Genomic DNA, 18,743 nt, shown 5'->3' with positions numbered 1-18,743 from the left:
GCTTTTAGTGAAATTAGATTCCTGTCAAATTCCATTCGGCATCTTTGCATCGAGTTCTGTGACTGAACTATTTGGAATTTTCACCTGCTATTGACAGGATGACATCAACGCAAGCCCGAGATTCCTGAAACTCCGGCTAAAACCTGCTCTTCTAGGTTTTGGAACATTCCTTCAGGATCTTTACAGCAATCACTGGAAACTTCAAGAGATTTTGTTTTTCTTAACCCCTCGTTTCTCAATGGGATCAGCTGTGGCCTCCTTTTATTTAAAGAGAAAGAGTTGATGCAATGTGGGATTGGATATAGAAAGACAATCACAGTCTTACCAAATTGTGGAACATGCTCAAGGGTCCAAATGGCCCACTTTTACTTGTAATTCATATGTTTGAGATCTTTACAGAAAACAGAAGCTTGAGTAACTTGCCACCATCCAGGATAAAGCAGCCCACCTGGTTGGAACTGCATCCATTCCCTCCACCACCAATGCTCAGGAGTAGCAGTGTGCACCATCTACAAGATGCGCTGCAGAAATGTGTCAATGTTCCTGTACCATCTCAAAGGGACTACTGCAGAGATGCTCAGTCATTGATTTTTATCTGACAGAGCTCAGTGGATCAAAACAGAAATTGCTGGAGAAACTCTGCAGGTCTGGAAGCATCTGTGGTGAGAGAAAAACTGTTAATGTTTTGAGTCTGGTGATATTTCTTCAGGATGGATGGTAGCTGGGAAAAGTTTGCTGAAGGTAGGGGGGAGACAGAGAGAAGGAAAGTATAGGTCAAGATAGAGCCCAGAGACAGAATAGCATTTGGATAGACAAAGGAGTGAGTAAAGGTCAGAATGGGGACGATTAGGGGCTGACTATGGATTGATTGTGGGAGCAGCCCATGTGATGACAGGGCTTGGTTTGTGGGAGTTGGGCTAACAACATGGAAGAAGGTACTCAGCCTTAAAATTATTGAAACAAAAACAGAAATTGATGGAAAGGTTCAGCAGGTCTGGCAGCATTAGATTAGATTACTTATAGTGTGGAAACAGGCCCTTCGGCCCAACAAGTCCACACCGACCCACCGAAGATCAACCCACCCAGACCCATTCCCCTTTATTTAGCATGGCTAATTCACCTAACCTGAACATCTTTGGACTGTGGGAAGAAACCCACGCTAACACGGGGAGAACGTGCAAACTCCACACAGACAGTTGCCTGAGCCGGGTATTGAACCCAGGTCTCTGGCGCTGTGAGGCAGCAGTGCTAACCACTGTGCCACCATGCTGGGGAGAAATCAAAGTTAATATTTTCAGGTAAGTGACCCTACCTCAGAAGTAAAATGATATTGGGTCTAGAAGGTTGCAGGGTCTCTAAGCAGAAAACAAGTTGGTGTTCCTCCCACTTGCACTAAGCTTCACTGGAGCACTGCAGCAACCCTGAGCCAGGGATGATGGCCTGGGAACAGGGCAGAGTTAAAGTAGCAGCAACTGGACATTCAGGATCATTTGACCTCAGTAGATCTTTAATCTCAGGGGAATCAAGGGATGTGGAGCTGAATAGCAAGGTGAAGATCATGTAGAGGATCAGCCGTGATTGTAGTGAATATTGGAACAGATTCGAGGTGACAAACGGCTGGCTCCAGTTTCTAAATATTATGGACTAAATATCCTGGATTTGAGCCTTTGGCGACTCTCGATAGGCAGAGACTGAGAATTTCTTGACCTGCAGCCATCTTGCTGAAGACTATTACAGTCAGACTGCTCCACACATCTCAAAGCCAGACAATCCTTTAATTTGGGGCCAGTCTATTCTTCATAAATTTGCAATGAACACTTTATACTCTGCAATGCCAATGAATCAGAATAATCTTTTTAAATGTAAGCTTCTTGAAGTCAAGTTAATTATCCAAAGTTTATAGAAAGAGATGAACTGTACAATTTGAAAAAAGTCCCAAGAGCTATAGGAAGAATATTATTAAATTAGAGAGGATTCAGAAAAGGTTTACCACAACGTTCCTGGAATGGAGGTTTCGAGTTTAGGGAGAGGCTGTATAGGCTGGGATGTTTTTCCATTGGAATGTAGGAGGTTGAGGGGTGACCTTATAGAGGTTTATAGAATCATGAGAGGGTTAGATAAGGTGCATAGCATTTGTCTTTTCCCTACGGTGGGGCATTTCAAGACTGGGGGATATATCTTTAAGGTCAAGAGGAGAAAGATTTTAAAAAGACAGGAGAGGCAATTTTTTTTTACACAAAGAGTAGTTTGTGAGTGGGATGAACTTCCAGAGGAAGTGTTGGATATGAACACAGTTACAATGTTTAAAAGACATTTAGATAAGTTCATGAACAGGAAAGGTTTGGAGGGATAGGGACTACGCACAGGGGTTTAGTTTGGGATTACAGTCGGCATGAACTGGTTGGACCGAAAAGCCTACTCTAGACTTGATACAAATTGATCTTCTTTGTTTTGGAAATACCCATGACAGTAAATGTTTGTTGAGGTTTGCTCTAACCTCTTTGACCAGTTGCTCAAAAGGCTGTGGTGTGTGCAGAGTTGTGGTTTTGAACTGAGTTACAGACTCATTGCCTCCAGATCTCTGTCACAGACGCAGCCTGGAAATGAAGTCTCTACGAATAATCGTACTGTTTGTTCTGGTCAGTTGTTTGACAAACTGCTTGGCCACCGAAGGTACCAAAGGTAAAGAAAAGATTTTTGTTTCAAGAAAGATCTGTGAACTATTTTTGCAACTTCTTAATCAATAAAAGTTACATTGTGGAGATGTGTAATTCCAACAGTCCAAGTCCAAGTCTAGAATGTTCCATCTCCAGAATCAATGTTGAGAAACTCCGTACAGATCAATAATTTGATATGAACTATTCTGTTGCTATTTTATTTAGAATATCAAATCCAGAGTCTTTTGTCTTATGATGAGGTTTGAATTTATGTCATTACTTTGTGTGATTCATGGAAATATGAGAGAGCTCGGAAAATTGACATTATTAAAATAATTGATCCATAGAAAGTTCCGAAGCAGATACTGTCACTTGGTCACTTATCGGACAGGAGTAGCAATATTAAAATCAGTCCTTTAATTGTCAGTAATATTTCATTCTGAGCAGTTAAGTAATCACTGTGGTAAAAGATGGTTGTGGAACTGAAAGTTGTCCCTAGTCTGAGCTCCACATCAGCTTCAATGAGGAGCTCTCAGTCCAGGAAGCAGCTGCAGCCCACCATTCCCTGCTGTCTGCTGATGTCAGCAAAGAGGAACTCAGTGTAAATAAGGCATTGTGACATTGTCCACAAAAACAGTCACTATGTTGTAGCCTTTTACCAGAATCATATGACCTTTCACTTGGCAACAGGAGATGATTCAGCTCCTCAAATCTGTTCCAGAATTCAATGAGGTTTTTTCATTCACTTCTGGGATGTGGGTGTCGCTGACTGGGCCAGCGGTTACTCCCCTTCCCTAATTGCCCTTGAGAAGGTGGGGATGACCTGCCTCTTGAACCGTGGCAGTCCATGTGCTGTAGGTTGACCCACAACACCTTTAAGGAGGGAATTCCAGGATTTTGACCCAGCGATACTGAAGGAATGATGATATGTTTCCAAGTCAGAATGGTGAGGGTCTTGGAGGGGAACTTACAGAGGGTGGTATTCCCAGGTGTCTGCTCCCTTGTCTTTCCAAATGGAAGTGGTCATGGGTTTGGAAGGTGCTACCTGAGTATGTTTGGTGAATGTTTGCAGTGCAACTTGTACCATTTACTGCAGCTACTGAGCGTTGATGGTGAAGGGTGTGGGTGTTTGTGGTTGTGGTACCAATCAAGTGGGCTGCTTTATCCTGGATGGCTTCTTGAATATTGTTGGAGCTACATCCATCCAGGCAAGTGGGGAGTATTCCATAACACTCCTGACTTAGAGTCATAGAGATATACAGCACGGAAACAAACCTTTCAGTCCAACTCGTCCATGCTGACCAGATATCCTAAACTAATCTAGTCCCATTTGCCAGCACTTGGCCCATATCCCTCTAACCCCCTCCTATTCATATACCCATCCAGATGCCTTTCTGTCGGTATAACAGGAATAAAAGGATAACAAGAGTAAGATTAGGGCCAATTGAGGACAGGAGTGGGAAGCTGTGCGTGGAGGTCTGAGGAGACAGGGGAAGCACTAAATGAATATTTTTCATCAGTATTCACCCAGGGAAAAAACAATGTTATTGAGGAGAATACTGATTTACAGGCTACTAGACTAGATGGGATTCAGATTCACAAGGAGGAGATGTTAGCAATTCTGGAAAGTGTGAAAATAAGTAGGTCCCCTGGGCCGGATGGGATTTATCCTTGGATTCTCTGGGAAGCCAGGGAGGAGATTCCAGAGCCTTTGGCTTTGATCTTTATGTCATCATTGTCGACAGGAATACTGTCAGGAGACTGAAGGATAGCAAATGTTGTTCCCTTGTTCAAGAAGGGGAGTAGGGACAACCCTGGTAATTATAGACCTGTGAGCTTTACTTCAGTTGTTGGTAAAGTATTGGAAAAGGTTATAAGAGATAGGATTTATAATCATCTAGAAAGAAATAAGCTGATTAGGGATAGTCAACATGGTTTTGTGAAGGGTAGGTTGTGCTTCACAAACCTTATTGAGATCTTAGAGAAAGTGACCAAACAGGTGGATGGGGGTAAAGCGGTTGATGTGGTGGATATGGATTTCAGTACGGTGTATGATAAGGTTCCCCACGGTAGGCTGTGGAACAAAATACGGAGACATGGGATTGAGGGTGATTTAGCGGTTTGGATCAGAAGTTGACTAGCTGAAAGAAGACAGAGGGTGGTGATTGATAGGAATTGTTTATCTTGGGGTTAAGTGACTAGTGGTGTACAACAAGGGTCTGTTTTGGGACCACTGCTGTTTGTCATTTTTATAAATGACCTGGATGAGGACGTAGAAGGGTGAGTTAGTAAATTTGCAGATGACACTAAGGTCGATGGAGTTGTGAATAGTGCTGAAGGATAATTTAGGTTAAAGAGAGACATAGATAAGCTGCAGAACTACATATGTGTGCACATACAGCCCCACATGCACACATACACATATACGTTTGTGGGGTGGATTTGTACTTGCAGAGTTACATTGTACTTTGCTCAAAAACTACATGAATCGATGTAAGACTCTGTTATCTCACCTTTTAGATTAGAATCAGTCTAAACATTATGGCACAGACAGGGAACACAGGGGGCTAACACCTTCAACATACTGTCTGGCTAACACCAATTGTTACAGTTAACCTGAGAATTTAACTTTTTAAAAACGTTTTGTGATTTACACATGAAAGAAGTGAAGCTATCATGGTCATTCTAACAAATGAGAGACTCTACAAACAATCAAGGTATTTTTCAATGTATAATTTCAGTTACATCACATTGTAAACTTTTGCTATAAATTCTGTGTCTTACACTTGTGTCCTCCACAACCACCTGAAGGAGCAGCGCTCCGAAAGCTACTGTTTCCAAATAAACCTGTTGGACTATAACCTGGTGTTGGGGGATTTGTAACTTTGTACACCCCAGTCCAACACTGACATCTCTAAATCAGAGCTAGTAGTAAGATCCTTTGTAATGTGGATGAGCAGAGAGATCTCGGTGTCCATGTATAAAGATCCCTGAAAGTTGACACCCAGGTTGATAGGGTGGTTAAGAAGATATATGGTGTGCTTTTATTGATAGAGGGATTGAGTTTCAGAGCCATGAGGTCATGCTATAGTTCTGGTTACTGCATTATAGGAAGGATGTGGAAACTTTGGAAACGGTTCAAAGGAGATTTACTGGATGTTGCCTGGTATGGAGGGAAGGTCTTATGAGGAAAGGCTGAGGGACTTGAGGCTGTTTTCATTAGAGAGAAGAAGGTTGAGAGGTGACTTAGTTGAGACATATAAGATAATCAGAGGGTTAGATAGGGTGGACAGTGAGAGCCTTTTTCCAAGTATGGGGACGGCAAACAGAGGGGACATAGCTTTAAATTGAGGAGTGATAGATATAGGACAGATGTCAGAGGTAGTTTCTTTACTTAGAGTGTAGTAAGGGTATGGAATGCTTTGCCTGCAACGGTAGTAGATTCGCCAACTTTAAGGGCATTTAAATGGGCATTGGATAAAAATATGGATGAAAACGGAATAGTGTCAGAGAGATGGGCTTCAAATTGGTTCCACAGGTTGTTGCAACATTGAGGCCCTGTACTGTGCTATAATGTTCTATGTTTTATATGCTCTATGTTCTAAATGTTGTAATCGTACCAGCCTCCACCACTTCCTCTGGCAGCTCATTACATACATGCACCACCCTCTGTGTGAAAATCTTGCCCCTTAGGTTCCTCTTTGATCTTTCCCCTCTCACCTTAAACCAATGCTCTCTAGTTTTGGACTCCCCTACCATTTAGGGAAAATAACTTGACCATTCACACTACTCATGCCCCTCACGTTTTCATAAACCTCTGTAATGTCACCCCTCAGCCTCTGACTCTCCAGGGAATACAGCCCTAGCCTATTCAGCCTCTCCCTAATGCTCAAATCCTCCAACCCCAGTAAATCCGTGTAAATCATTTCTGAACTCTTTCAAGGTTTACAATATCCTTCCTAAAGGCGGGAGACCAGAATTGCAGACAGTATTCCAAAAGTGGCCTAACCCATGTCCAAACTCAGTGCATTGACCAATAAAGGAAAGCATACCAAACGCCTTCTTCACTATCCCATCTACCTGCGACTCCACTTTCAATAAACTATGAACCTGCACTCCAAGGTCTCTTTGTTCAGCAACACTCCCGAGGACCTTACCATTAAGTGTATAAGTCCTGCCCTGAATGCCTTTCCAAAATGCAGCACCTCGTATTTATCTAAACGAAACTCCATCTGCCACTCCTCATCCCATTGGCCCATCTGATCAGGATCCTGTTATACTCTGAGGTAACCTTCTTTGCTGTCCACTACACTTCCAAATTTGGTATCATCAGCAAACTTATTAACTGCACCCCCTATGTTCACAACCAAATCATTTATATAAATGATGAAAAGTACTGGACCCAGCACCAATCCTTGTAGCACTCCACTGGTCACAGGCCTCCAGTCTGAAAAACAACCCTCCACCACCACCCTCTGTCTTCTACCTTTGAGCCAGTTCTGTATCCAAATGGCTATTTCTCCCTTTATTTCATGAGATCTAACCTTGCTAATCAGTCTCCCATGGGGAACCTTGTTGAATGCCTTACTGAAGTCCATATAGATCACATCTACCGCTCTGCCCTCATCAATCCTCTTTGTTACTTCCTCAAAAAACTCAATCAAGTCAGTGAGACACGATTTTCCATACACAAAGCCATGCTGACTATCCCTAATCAGTTCTTGCTTTTCCAAATACATGTAAATCCTGTCCCACAGAATCCCCTCCAACAACTTACCCACCAACGACAACACTCCCTGGTGGACTTGTGCCTTGTAGATGATGGACAGGCTCTGGGGAGTCAGGAGGTGAGTTACTTGCCGGAGTATTCCGAGCCTCTGACCTGCTCTTGTAGCCACCGTGTTTATGTGGCAAATCCAATTAGGTTTCTGGTCAATGTAACTCTCAGGATGTTGATGGTGGGGGATTCAATGACAGTAACACCATTCAAGAGATGTCCTTTATCCTAAGTTAATTTGTATGCCACCATCCACCCCAGGGTTTACTGTCCTACATCTGCTAATGGCAGCAATATGCATTGTATAGGGCTAAGCAATCCCATGGATCTGAGTAGAATTTTAGATATAACTTTACAATACAGAAGGCCATTTGGCCCACTGTGTCTGTACTAGCTCCTGAAAGAGTACACAGCTAATCCCATTCCCCAGCACTATCTCCATTGCTCTCTAACTTTACCCCTTTCAAATAAAGATGCAACTCTGTTTTGAAACCTTCAGTGGAATCTGCCTCCACCCCTCTCCCAGGCAGTGCCTTCCAAATCCTAACAACTCTCTAAGTAAAGATGTTTCTCATCTCACTCCTAGCTTTCTTGCTGACAATCTTGAAGTTGTGAGCCCTAATTACTGATATACCAACCAGCGAAACAGAATATCCTTCTTTACCCTGTTCAAAATGATGAACAATTTTAACACCTCAATAAGGTCAGTTTTTAATCTTCTCTGCTCCAAGGAGAATAAGTCCAATCTCTCTAATCTTTTCTCATTCCTGGGATCATTCTAGTAAATCTCCTTTCAACTCTCTCCAGGGCTTTAACAAGCTTTCTTACCTAAAGTGCTCAGAACTGAACACAATGCTCCAAATGTGATCTGACCAATAATTTGTAGAGGTGTAGCATCACTTCCTTTCTTTTATATTCTATGCCCCTATTTATAAACCGAAGGATCCAACAAGCATTCTTAACAACTGTTTCAACTTGTTGGCCACCTTCGAGAATCATCCACACGAACCCTGAGGTCCCTCTGCTCCAGTACTCCCCTCAGAGTTGTCCCATTGAGGCCTGTATGATCTCTCTGTGTGTCTTCCAACAAAATGTATTCCCTCACATTTCCCTACATTGTAATTCATCTGCCAGGTCACCCTGTCAATGTCCCTCTGAAGTCACTCGGCATTCTCATCACAATCACATTCTCCAGAGTTTAGTACCATCTGCCCGTTTAAGGATTTTGCCCTAAACACCAGTCTCCAATTAATGTATCTAATTTAGAAAAAGCAGGGTCCAAATGTGAATCCCTGGGGAACACCACTTTCAACTCTGCAACAAATAAATGGTGATGGGCAATTAAATGATTAACTGGAGGTCGTGTCTCAGTGTAAAAGATAAGGCTAAAACATTGCAATAAGGTCTAACCTGAAGTGGTGACTGGATGATCTATCTCGGCCATCTCCAGTAGTTCCCAGCATCACAAACCTTCAGCGATTTCGGTCCACTCCACATCTCATAAAATGGCTGAAAGCTGAAAGCTGAAGCCAGGAGACGTGGCAATATTCTGGCAATTGTACTGGATCGGTAAAGACAGTGTTTAAAACGTGTTGGGGGTTTGTCACTTTTATTTGTGAACAAATTCAACAAGATGATCTCAGTGATATTGCCCTGGGCTGTACATTCCCACCAGCCTCACCCTAAAGTAAAGCCAAATGCTCAGGGACAAGGATCATCAATTTATTTTCTCTATTTCACATTTCCTGATTGTCCGACAGATTCAAACTTGAAATGTTTTGGCTAATCCAGTCAATTTCTAAAATCCTGGAATTCCATTTGTTGGGAAAATTGAACTTTCTATCTTGTAACACAATGACACTTGGTGTTAGGGCCACCAGCTCTGTACACCGTTCCATACACTAACCTTACTCCCTGTAAACGTTCCTCTGCCCTTCCTTTTTCCTATCTGTGTTTCATTTATCATTAAACTCTCGATTAGACAGAGGGACTGTGGGTTGAAAATTCACTCATTGTTGGATGGATTAGTAATTACTGCCCGTCCCTAGTTACCCCTTGAGAAGGTGGGGGTGAGCAGTCTTCTTGAACCGCTGCAGCCCACGTGATGTGGGTTAACCCACAATGCCCTGAGGGAGGGAATTCCAGGATTTTGACCCAGTGGCACTGAAGGCATGGCGATATATTTCCAAGTCAGAATGGTAGTGGATTGGAGGGGAACTTGTAGATGGTGATATTCCCATGTATTTGCTGCCCTTGTCCTTCTGGACTATGGGGGTGGTGGGTTTGATATTATCACAGGAGTCTTGGGGAGTTTCTATGATGTAATCTGTGGATCAAGCTTGTCCAGCCTCTTCACACAGGGACCGAACACACAGAGGGCATAACTCTGTGACTATATAGACACAGGGACTGTACTCACACAGGGACCGTATATGCACATGGACTGCACTCACAGAGGGACCGTACACACAGAGGGACTGTTTCTGCGCACAGAGACTGTACGCACACAGGGACTTTATACACACACAGACCGTATACACACAGGGACTATGTTTTCAGATTTCACTTCAGATGCTGGTTGCAAATTTCAGAAAACTAAGAGTTGCCAAACAGTGAACATGAATTGTTGGTGAAAAACAATAGATTTATAGCTTAGGGGGATCATTCATAAAAATTGCACATTGAAAAATTCCAGGCATCAGACCTAACAAGTCAAACTTCTTTCTTCCTTTTCAGGTTATGGAACAGACTACAATACTGAGGGGACTTGAATATAAAAGCAGGAATGTATTTCTGAGGCTCTATAAGGCTCTAGTCAGACCACATTTGGAGTGTTGCGCACAGTTTTCAGGCCCATACCTCAGGAAGGATGTACTGGCCGTGGACTGTGTTCAGAGGAGGTTCATGAGAATGGTGCCAGGAATGAAAAACTTAACATATGAGGAATGTTTGAAGAACTGTGGGTCGAAATTTGATGGAGTTTAGAAAGATGAGGGGTATGGTACTTTCAGAATACTGAATGGCCTGGACAGAGTAGTTGTTGGAAAGATGTTTCCTTTGGTAGGAGAGACTTACAGTAAAGGGAAGACATTTTGGAACACAGATAAGGATAAACTTCTTCACCCCTGGTTAAAAATGGAATTCACTGCCACAGAAGGCTGTGGAGGCGAGGTCATCGAGTATATTTAAGGCGGAGATAGATAGGTTCTTGAGTATCAAGGGGATCAAAGGTTACGGGGGGAAAGTGGGAGAATGAGATTGATAAACTTACCAGCCATGATTGAATGGCGGAGCAGACTCGATGGGCTGAATGGCCTAACTTCTGCTCCAAAATCTAATGGCCTTACAAGGAAGAGACAGATGGGGCCCCAAGTCAAGATCTTGGGGCCTACTTCCACCTAGGAACCCTCCAACCACATGAGATGAACTCAGATTTCTCCAGTTTCCTCATTTCCCCTCCCCCCACCTTGTCTCAGTCCCAACCCTCGAACTCAGCACCACCTTCCTAACCTGCAATCTTCTTCCTGACCTCTCCGCCCCCACCCCCACCCCCACCCCGGCCTATCACCCTCACCTTAACCTCCTTCCACCCATTGCATTTTCAATGCCCCTCCCCCAAGTCCCTCCTCCCTCCCTTTTATCTTAGCCTGATGGACACACTCTCCTCATTCATGAAGAAGGGCTCATGCCCGAAACGTCGATTCTCCTGTTCCTTGGATGCTGCCTGACCTGCTGCACTTTTCCAGCAACACATTTTCAGCTCCGATCTCCAGCATCTGCAGACCTCACTTTTGCCCAAGTCAAGATCATCAGGGAAGGGGATGAGTGAAGTCTTACCCTCTGGTGGGACACACACTCAACTGGAGGGCAGGCCTGGACCTGCAGGTGACTGTGTCCTGTTAAGCTGACACTCACCACCACCACCATACCCCCACACCCCCACCCCTCCCCCGACACTCACTCTACCGGCCCTCCAAGTTAGGAAGAAAATTGGTGGGGCCCCTTGTAGAAATATTTGTATCATCTATAACTACGGGTGAGGTGCCAAGTGATTGCAGAGTGGTTGACGTAGTGCCTTTGTTCGAGAACAGATGTGAGGAGAAGCCTGGAAACTATAGGCCTATGAGCCTGACCTCAGTGGTGGGTAGGTTATTAGAAGTGATTCTGAAAGCTAGGATTTATATGTATTTGGAGAAGTGGGGAGTGATTATTGGCATGGTTGTGTGTGAGAAATCGTATCTCACAAACTTGATTCAATCTTTTGAGGAAGTAACCAAGGAGATTGATGGAGGTCAGAGAGGTAGACATAGAACATTACAGCGCAGTACAGGCCCTTCGGCCCTCGATGTTGCACCGCCCTGTCATACTAATCTGAAGCCCATCCCACCTACACTACTTCATGTACGTCAAGTTGTCTGTCCAATGACGACTTAAATGCACTTAAACTTGGCGAATCTACTACCGTTGCAGGCAAAGCATTCCATAGGAGAAAGTGAGGACTGCAGATGCTGGAGATCAGAGCTGAAAATGTGTTGCTGGAAAAGCACAGCAGGCCAGGCCGCATCCAAGGAGCAGGAGAATCGACGCCCCGGGCACGAGCCCCTCCCCAGGAACGAAGAAGCCCTTCTTCATTTCTGAAGAAGGGACCATGCCCGAAACGTCAACCCCCCCCCGCTCCCCAAATGCTCCCCGACGCGCTGTGCCTCTCCAGCAACACATCCCCAGCAAAGCATTCCATACCCTTATTACTCTGAGTAAAGAAACTACCTTTGACATCTGTCTTACACCTATCTACCCTCACTTTTTAAAGTTGTGTCCCCTCGTGTTTGCCGTCCCCATACTTGGGAAAAGGCTCTCCCTGTCCACCCTATCTAACCCTCTAATTATCTTATATGTCTCTATTACGTTATCTCTCAACCTTCTTCTCTCTAATGAGAACAGCTTCAAGGCCCTCAGCCTTTCCTCGTCAGACATTCCTTCCATACTAGGCAGCATCCTTGTAAATCTCCTCTGCACCCTATCCAGGGTGCTGAGGGAGGATATTCCCAGGAGAGATAGGTATATCGTTGGTTCCAATGTGGACAACGACCTCCTGCTGGCCCCTCTCCCCGTGAGAACATTCTGCACCCTCTCGGAGACATCCTTGATCCTGGCACCAGGGAAACAACACACCATTCTGCTTTTTCTCTGCTGGCCACAGAAACGTCTGTCTGTACCTTGGACTACAGAATCCTCTAACACAGTTGATCTCTTGAAAGCCGACATATCCCTCGTTGCATTACAGCCAGTCTCAATACCAGAAACTTGGCTGTTCGTGCTGTGTTCTCCTGAGAATCCATCACCCCCTACATTTCATTAGGGACATTTAAGCGACTGCTGGACATGCACATGGATAGCAGTGAAATGAGGGGTGCGTAGGTTAAGTTATTATATTTTATATTAGGATTAATCCTCAGCACAACATCGTGAGCCAAAGGGCCTGTTCTGCACTGTATTGTTCTATGTTCTGTGTGCTAATATGACATTGCTGCAGCCTTGAGTTACTTTGTATCCTGAGGCCAGTTCAAACTTGTTGGAGATACTCATGAGTCTGCTCTTGGAGGCACAGTACTTATATGGCCAGCAGTGTTCACTTCCGTTTCTGATCAATAGTAACCCCAGGATAGTGATTGGGAGGTGGGCTTCAATGATGCTGAGTCAAAGAAGGTGGTGCTGAAAAAGCACAGACGGTCAGGCAGCATCCAAGGAGCAGGGGAATCGACGTGTTGAGTATTAGCTCTTCATCAGCTTATGCTTGATTCTCCTACTCCCCGGATGCTGCCCGACCTGCTGCGCTTTTCCAGCATCACACTCTTCGACTCTGATCTCCAGCATCTGCAGTCTTCACTTTCACCCCCTTTAATGATGCAACCATCAAATGCCAAAGGTCAACATATTGTCAAACATTGTATACTTTGACTTTAGTAAACCCTTTCACAAGGTTTGGCATGATAAAGTAATTAGTAAAGTTAGATCACATGGGATTGTCAATTGGATACAAAATTGGCTTGTTAGTAGAAGACAAAGAGTGTGGTGGCGGTGGGTTGCTTTTCAGACTGGAGGCCTGTGACCAGCAGGATTCCCCAGGGATCAATATTGTGTCCAGTTTTGACTGTAATTTATATAAATAATTTGGATGAGAATGTAAAAAGCATGGTTAATAAATTTGCAAGTGACACCAAGATTTGATAGTATTGTGGGCAGTGAAAAAGGTTATTTATGATTGTAAAGAAAGCTTGGATCAATGGGCTGAAGAGTGGCAGATTGAGTTTAATTTGGATAAATGTGAGGTGTTGCAGACAAAGGCCAGGCTTATACAATTAAAAGTAGGGCTTTGGTAATGGTGTAACACAGAGAGACCCAGAGGTTCAGGTTAATAATTCATTGATATTTGCATCACACAGAGGCAGAGTGGTTTAGAAGGCATTTAGCACACGCCTTTATTATTCAAGCCTTTTGAGTATAGGAGTTAGGACATTATGTTTAGGTTATACAGGATATTGGTGAGGCCTCTTCAGGAGTACAGTGTCCAGTTCTGGTCTCCCTGATACAGGAAGGATATTATTAAGCTGGAGAGGGTTCAGAAGACATTTACCAGGATGTAGCAGTGAATGGAGGTTTGAGTTATAAGGAAAGGCTGGAACTTTTACCACTGAAGCTTAGGAGGTTGAGAGGTGACCATAGATATTTATAAAATCATAAGGGGTATAGATAAGGTGAATGACAGGTCCTTTCCCGAGGATGGGGAATTTCAAGACTAGGAGGCTATTTTTTAAGGTGAGAGGAGAAAGATTTACTCAAGATACGTGGTTAGCGTGTGGAATGAACTTCCAGGGAAAGTGGCAAAAGTGAGGACTGCAGATGCTGGAAACCAGAGTTTAAATCAGAGTGGTGCTGGAAAAGCACAGCAGGTTCCTGCTCCTCGGAGGCTGCCTTACCTGCTGTGCCTTTCCAGCACCATGCTGGTCTAAACTTCCAGAGAAAGTGGCAGATGTGAGTACCATTACGGTGCTTAAAAGACATTTAGATAAGTATATGAGGAAGTAACATTTGGAAGGCATTGGGCCTAGCACAGGCAGTGGAACTAGTTTAGTTTACGTTCGGCATGGACTGGTTGGACCAAAGTGTTTGTTTCCGTGCTGTAGGACTCTGACTGCAGCCCTGATGCTCTCTTGGACAACATCCCCATCTCATTCCCAGGAGGTTTGCTGACCAGGTGAAACAGTTGAGTTGCCAATAGCTGCTCCCTTTCCACTGATGCACACTCACGTCAGTGGGTACACTCTGCTGCCATTGAGGAGATACTGATCTCATGTCCACAGTTTAAACTCTTCAGTCTTATCAATTCTCAATGAAACAAAATGTAGACCAGGGCCTGCCAATCTTTCCCCTTGTAATCTATCCTCATTGTTGGTAACATGTTTTCTTGCTTAAATCACAGAGTGTATAAGGAAGAAAGATGCAAGTGGCAGCCGAAGATTCCCCATCATTCAGGAGCAAAACAAAACAATCAACACCTTCAAAGATTCAACTCCAATGTACCTGAAAAGTGCACTCACCACAGTCCTGCTCCCCTGCCTTTACCTCTTGGTGCTCAGCATTGGCCTTCCAGCCAACGCCTTGGCTCTCTGGGTCCTGCTCACTCGAATTAAAAAGCTGCCCTCTACCATCTTCCTGTTGAACCTGGCATTGGCTGACCTCCTCCTGACCCTTTCCCTTCCTTTCAGAGTTTCCTACTATCTACTGGGAAACAACTGGCTCTTTGGAGAGCTGTTGTGTCGGGCCTGCACTGTGCTGTTCTATGGAAATGTCTACAGTTCCATTCTGTTCCTAACTTGCATCAGTGTTGACCGGTACCTGGCTGTTGTACATCCCTTCCTCTCAAAGGAAGTCCGGAGGACACGCTCTGCATATTGCGTCAGTGCCACAGTCTGGCTCCTGGTCATTCTCGGCCTGCTGCCTTTTTACATTAACCAGCAGGCCTATCGGATCCACACTCTCAATATCACCACCTGTAATGATGCACTCCCAGATGACGCACTGTCTGGTTATTACTTCTATTACACTGCTTGTCAGGTGGTTTTAGGTTTTGCAATTCCCTGTTTAATCACTGTCTTTTGCTATGTGTCAGTCATTGCCACACTGGTGTCAAATGGCAAGCAATATGCCCAAGCAATAAAGGTCACACTGTTGGTTCTGCTAGTATTCCTGCTGTGCCTTACTCCATTTCACGTGATCTTGTTAGTCCAGTCCAACACACGCAACAGTGACACTTATGCTTACACCATGATCTGCCAAGTGCTCAGCACCTTCAATAACTGCATTGATCCATTCATCTACTATTACATCTCTGAGGAGTTCAGAAATAAACTGAGAACAGCAATCTCTACCCTGAGAAATGAAACAAGCTCTGGAAAGTCATCTCAGAGTCTCATTCAGAGCAACCAGAAACCATAAGAATTATTGTGGAACATACAGGCTCATCAGATTCAAAACCTTTCTACTTTTTTGAAACTTCAATTGGATGATCTTAAATGCTTCTGCAGTTTTAAGTGCATCATCTGCCAGAGTAACATCAGCCCTTTTGGAAGTTAAACCTTTGACCCTGCCATTTCAGAGAGCACACCTTAGATCACAATCAGTCACTGTTGCACACTTACATAACAGAAAAAAGGCCCTTTAGATTCCATGCTGTTCAAAAGCAATTGTAATCTCATTTCCCAGCATTTAGCCCACAGCCTCCTATACCTTGACATCCAACGTGCACCATCTAAATACTGAACTGTTGAGGGCTCCTGCCTCTAGCACCCTCTGGTGGGAGGAGTTTTTTCTCCTCATGTCTCTGTGAAACGTTCTAGCTCTTACCTCAACATTATGCACCCTGGTCACTGATCCCCTCGACAAGGTCTGTACTGATCAATTTTGTAAATTTCAATCGTATACCACTAATTCGCAACCATCGGATTCCTTTTGCCACTACTCTGCTTCACCATTAAAGAAGAGTCAAGACTTCAATAAAGAGAAGCAGCTTCTGCTGGAGGGAATCTACCGAAGGAGAATCACATCAAAATCCAAGCTCAGTCATTCGGACAATTACCCCACAAAGCTGGGAATTGGGTACACAACTGAAACTAGAAGGATGGAGGAGTTGCTGGGTCAGGGAGCTATCCCCATGATGGATTGGACAATTTTTAACCAGGGAAAGATATGAACAATGTTGATTATGAGAACATTGCTGGGTTTGAGGGGGTTTAATTGCCTTTAATACTGCAAAGTCTGGTTGTGAAGAGCCGGAGTTTGTGCTGACTGTTAACAAGCGACCCTGCCTGGACACATTGTTTCACAAACCCAGGATATCATGAGAAAGAAAAGGTGACACTGCAATTCTCTCGGTTAAAATAATTGAAAAGCTGAGTTTCCACATCTCATTTCTTGCTAATGAACTGTGATATTTTCATAAAACTGGGAACCGATCGGATTTCAATTAGAACTGAATCTTAGATCATCCATCTGCTTTGCACTAGAATTAAGGGGAACAGTCTTCAATTGGTTTACAGGTAGGGAAATAGATGGTGACATCTTGCAAAATATCCAGATTACAGAGGAGGAAGTGCTGGATGCCTTGAAATTGTTAAAGGTGGATAAATCCCCAGGACCTGATCAGGTGTACCCGAGAACTCTGTGGGAAGCTAGAGAAGTGATTGCTGGTCCTTGTGCTGAGATATTTGTATCATCGATAGTCACAGGTGAGGTGCCGGAAGACTGGAGGTTGGCAAACATGGTGCCACTGTTTAAGAAGGGTGGTAAGTACGAGCCAGGGAACTATAGACCAGTGAGCCTAACCTCGGTGGTGGACAAGTTGTTGGAGGGAATCCTGAGGGCTAGGATATACATGCATTTGGAAAGCCAAGGACTGATTCAGGACAGTCAACGTGGCTTTGTGCGTGGGAAATCATGTCTCACAAACTTGATTGAGTTTTTTTGAAGTAACAAAGAAGATTGAGGAGGGCAGAGCAGTAGATGTGATGTAAATGGACTTCAGTAAGGCGTTCGACAATGTTCCCATGGGAGACTGATTAGCAAGGTTAGATCTCATGGAATACAGGGAGAACTAGCCATTTGGATACAGAACTGGCTCAAAGGTAGAAGACAGAGGGTGGTCGTGGTGGGGAGTTGTTTTTCAGACTGGAGGCCTGTGACCAGTGGAGTGCCACAAGGATCGGTGCTGGGCCCTCTACTTTTTATTATTTACATAAATGATTTGGATGCAAGCATAAGAGGTACAGTTAGTAAGTTTGCAGATGACACCAAAATTGGAGATGTAGTGGACAACAAAGAGGGTTACCGCAGATTACAACAGGATCTGGACCAAATGGGCCAATAGGCTGAGAAGTGGCAGGTAGAGTTTAATTCAGATAAATGCAAGGTGCTGCATTTTGAGAAAGCAAATCTTAGCAGGACTTATACACTTAATGGTAAGGTCCCAGGGAGTGTTGCTGAACAAAGAGACCTTTGAGTGCAGGTTCATAGCTCCTTGAAAGTGGAGTCACAGGTAGGTAGGATAGTGAAGGCATTTGGTATGCTTTCCTTTATTGGTCAGAGTATTGAGCACAGGAGTTGGGAGGTCATATTGCGGCTGTACAGGACATTGGTTAGGCCACTGTTGGAATATTGCGTGCAATTCTGGTCTCCTTCCTATCAGAAAGATGTTGTGAAACTTGAAAGGGTTCAGAAAAGATTTACAAGAATGTTGCCAGGGTTGGAGGATTTGAGCTACAGGGAGAGGCTGAACAGGCTGGGGCTGTTTTCCCTGGAGCATCAGAGGCTGAGGGGTGACTTTATAGAGGTTTCCAAAATCATGAGGGGCATGGATAGGATAAACAGACAAAGTCTTTTCCCTGGGGTTGAGGAATCCAAAACTAGAGGGCATAGGTTTAGGGTGAGTTGAAAGATATAAGAGAGACCTAAGGGGCAACTTCACACAGAGGGTGGTACATGTGTGAATTGAGCTGCCAGAGGAAGTGGTGGAGGCTGGCACAATTGCAACATTTAAGAGGCATTTGGATGGGTATATGAATAGGAAGGGTTTGGAGGGATATGGGCCAGGTGCTGGCGGGTGGGACTGGATTGGGTTGGGATATCTGGTTTGCACGGACAGGTTGGACCAAAGGATCTGTTTCCGTGCTGTACATCTCCAGGACACTATATTAACCTAGTTGTCACTTGCCTCAGTTTTGGATTGTAATAAAATCAATTTAGTTAAACAGCCT

The 18,743-nt window shown here is 44.1% G+C and overlaps 1 protein-coding gene across 1 annotated transcript; it reads left to right on the top strand.

The window, feature by feature from the left end:
• The first annotated feature begins 2,582 nt into the window (after positions 1–2,582).
• LOC132829163 (proteinase-activated receptor 3-like) lies at positions 2,583–18,737 on the top strand. Its single transcript, XM_060846505.1, has 2 exons — positions 2,583–2,682; positions 14,915–18,737. The coding sequence occupies exons 1-2, from the start codon at positions 2,604–2,606 to the stop codon at positions 15,928–15,930; spliced, it is 1,095 nt and encodes a 364-aa protein (XP_060702488.1). The 5' UTR covers positions 2,583–2,603; the 3' UTR covers positions 15,931–18,737.
• Positions 18,738–18,743: the final 6 nt, after the last annotated feature.

Source organism: Hemiscyllium ocellatum, chromosome 28, assembly GCF_020745735.1.
Source record: "Hemiscyllium ocellatum isolate sHemOce1 chromosome 28, sHemOce1.pat.X.cur, whole genome shotgun sequence".
NCBI classification, from domain to species: Eukaryota; Metazoa; Chordata; class Chondrichthyes; order Orectolobiformes; family Hemiscylliidae; genus Hemiscyllium; species Hemiscyllium ocellatum.
Note: the sequence above shows the minus strand (reverse complement) of the source record. Positions and strands in the feature narration are given on the sequence as shown.

Excerpts from the sequence above, each read along its gene's own strand:
- LOC132829163 (XM_060846505.1), top strand. The coding sequence starts at position 2,604 with ATGAAGTCTCTACGAATAATCGTACTGTTTGTTCTGGTCAGTTGTTTG. Across the intron at positions 2,683-14,914 it reads GGCCACCGAAGGTACCAAAG|AGTGTATAAGGAAGAAAGAT; the intron begins GTAAAGAAAAGA and ends CTTAAATCACAG.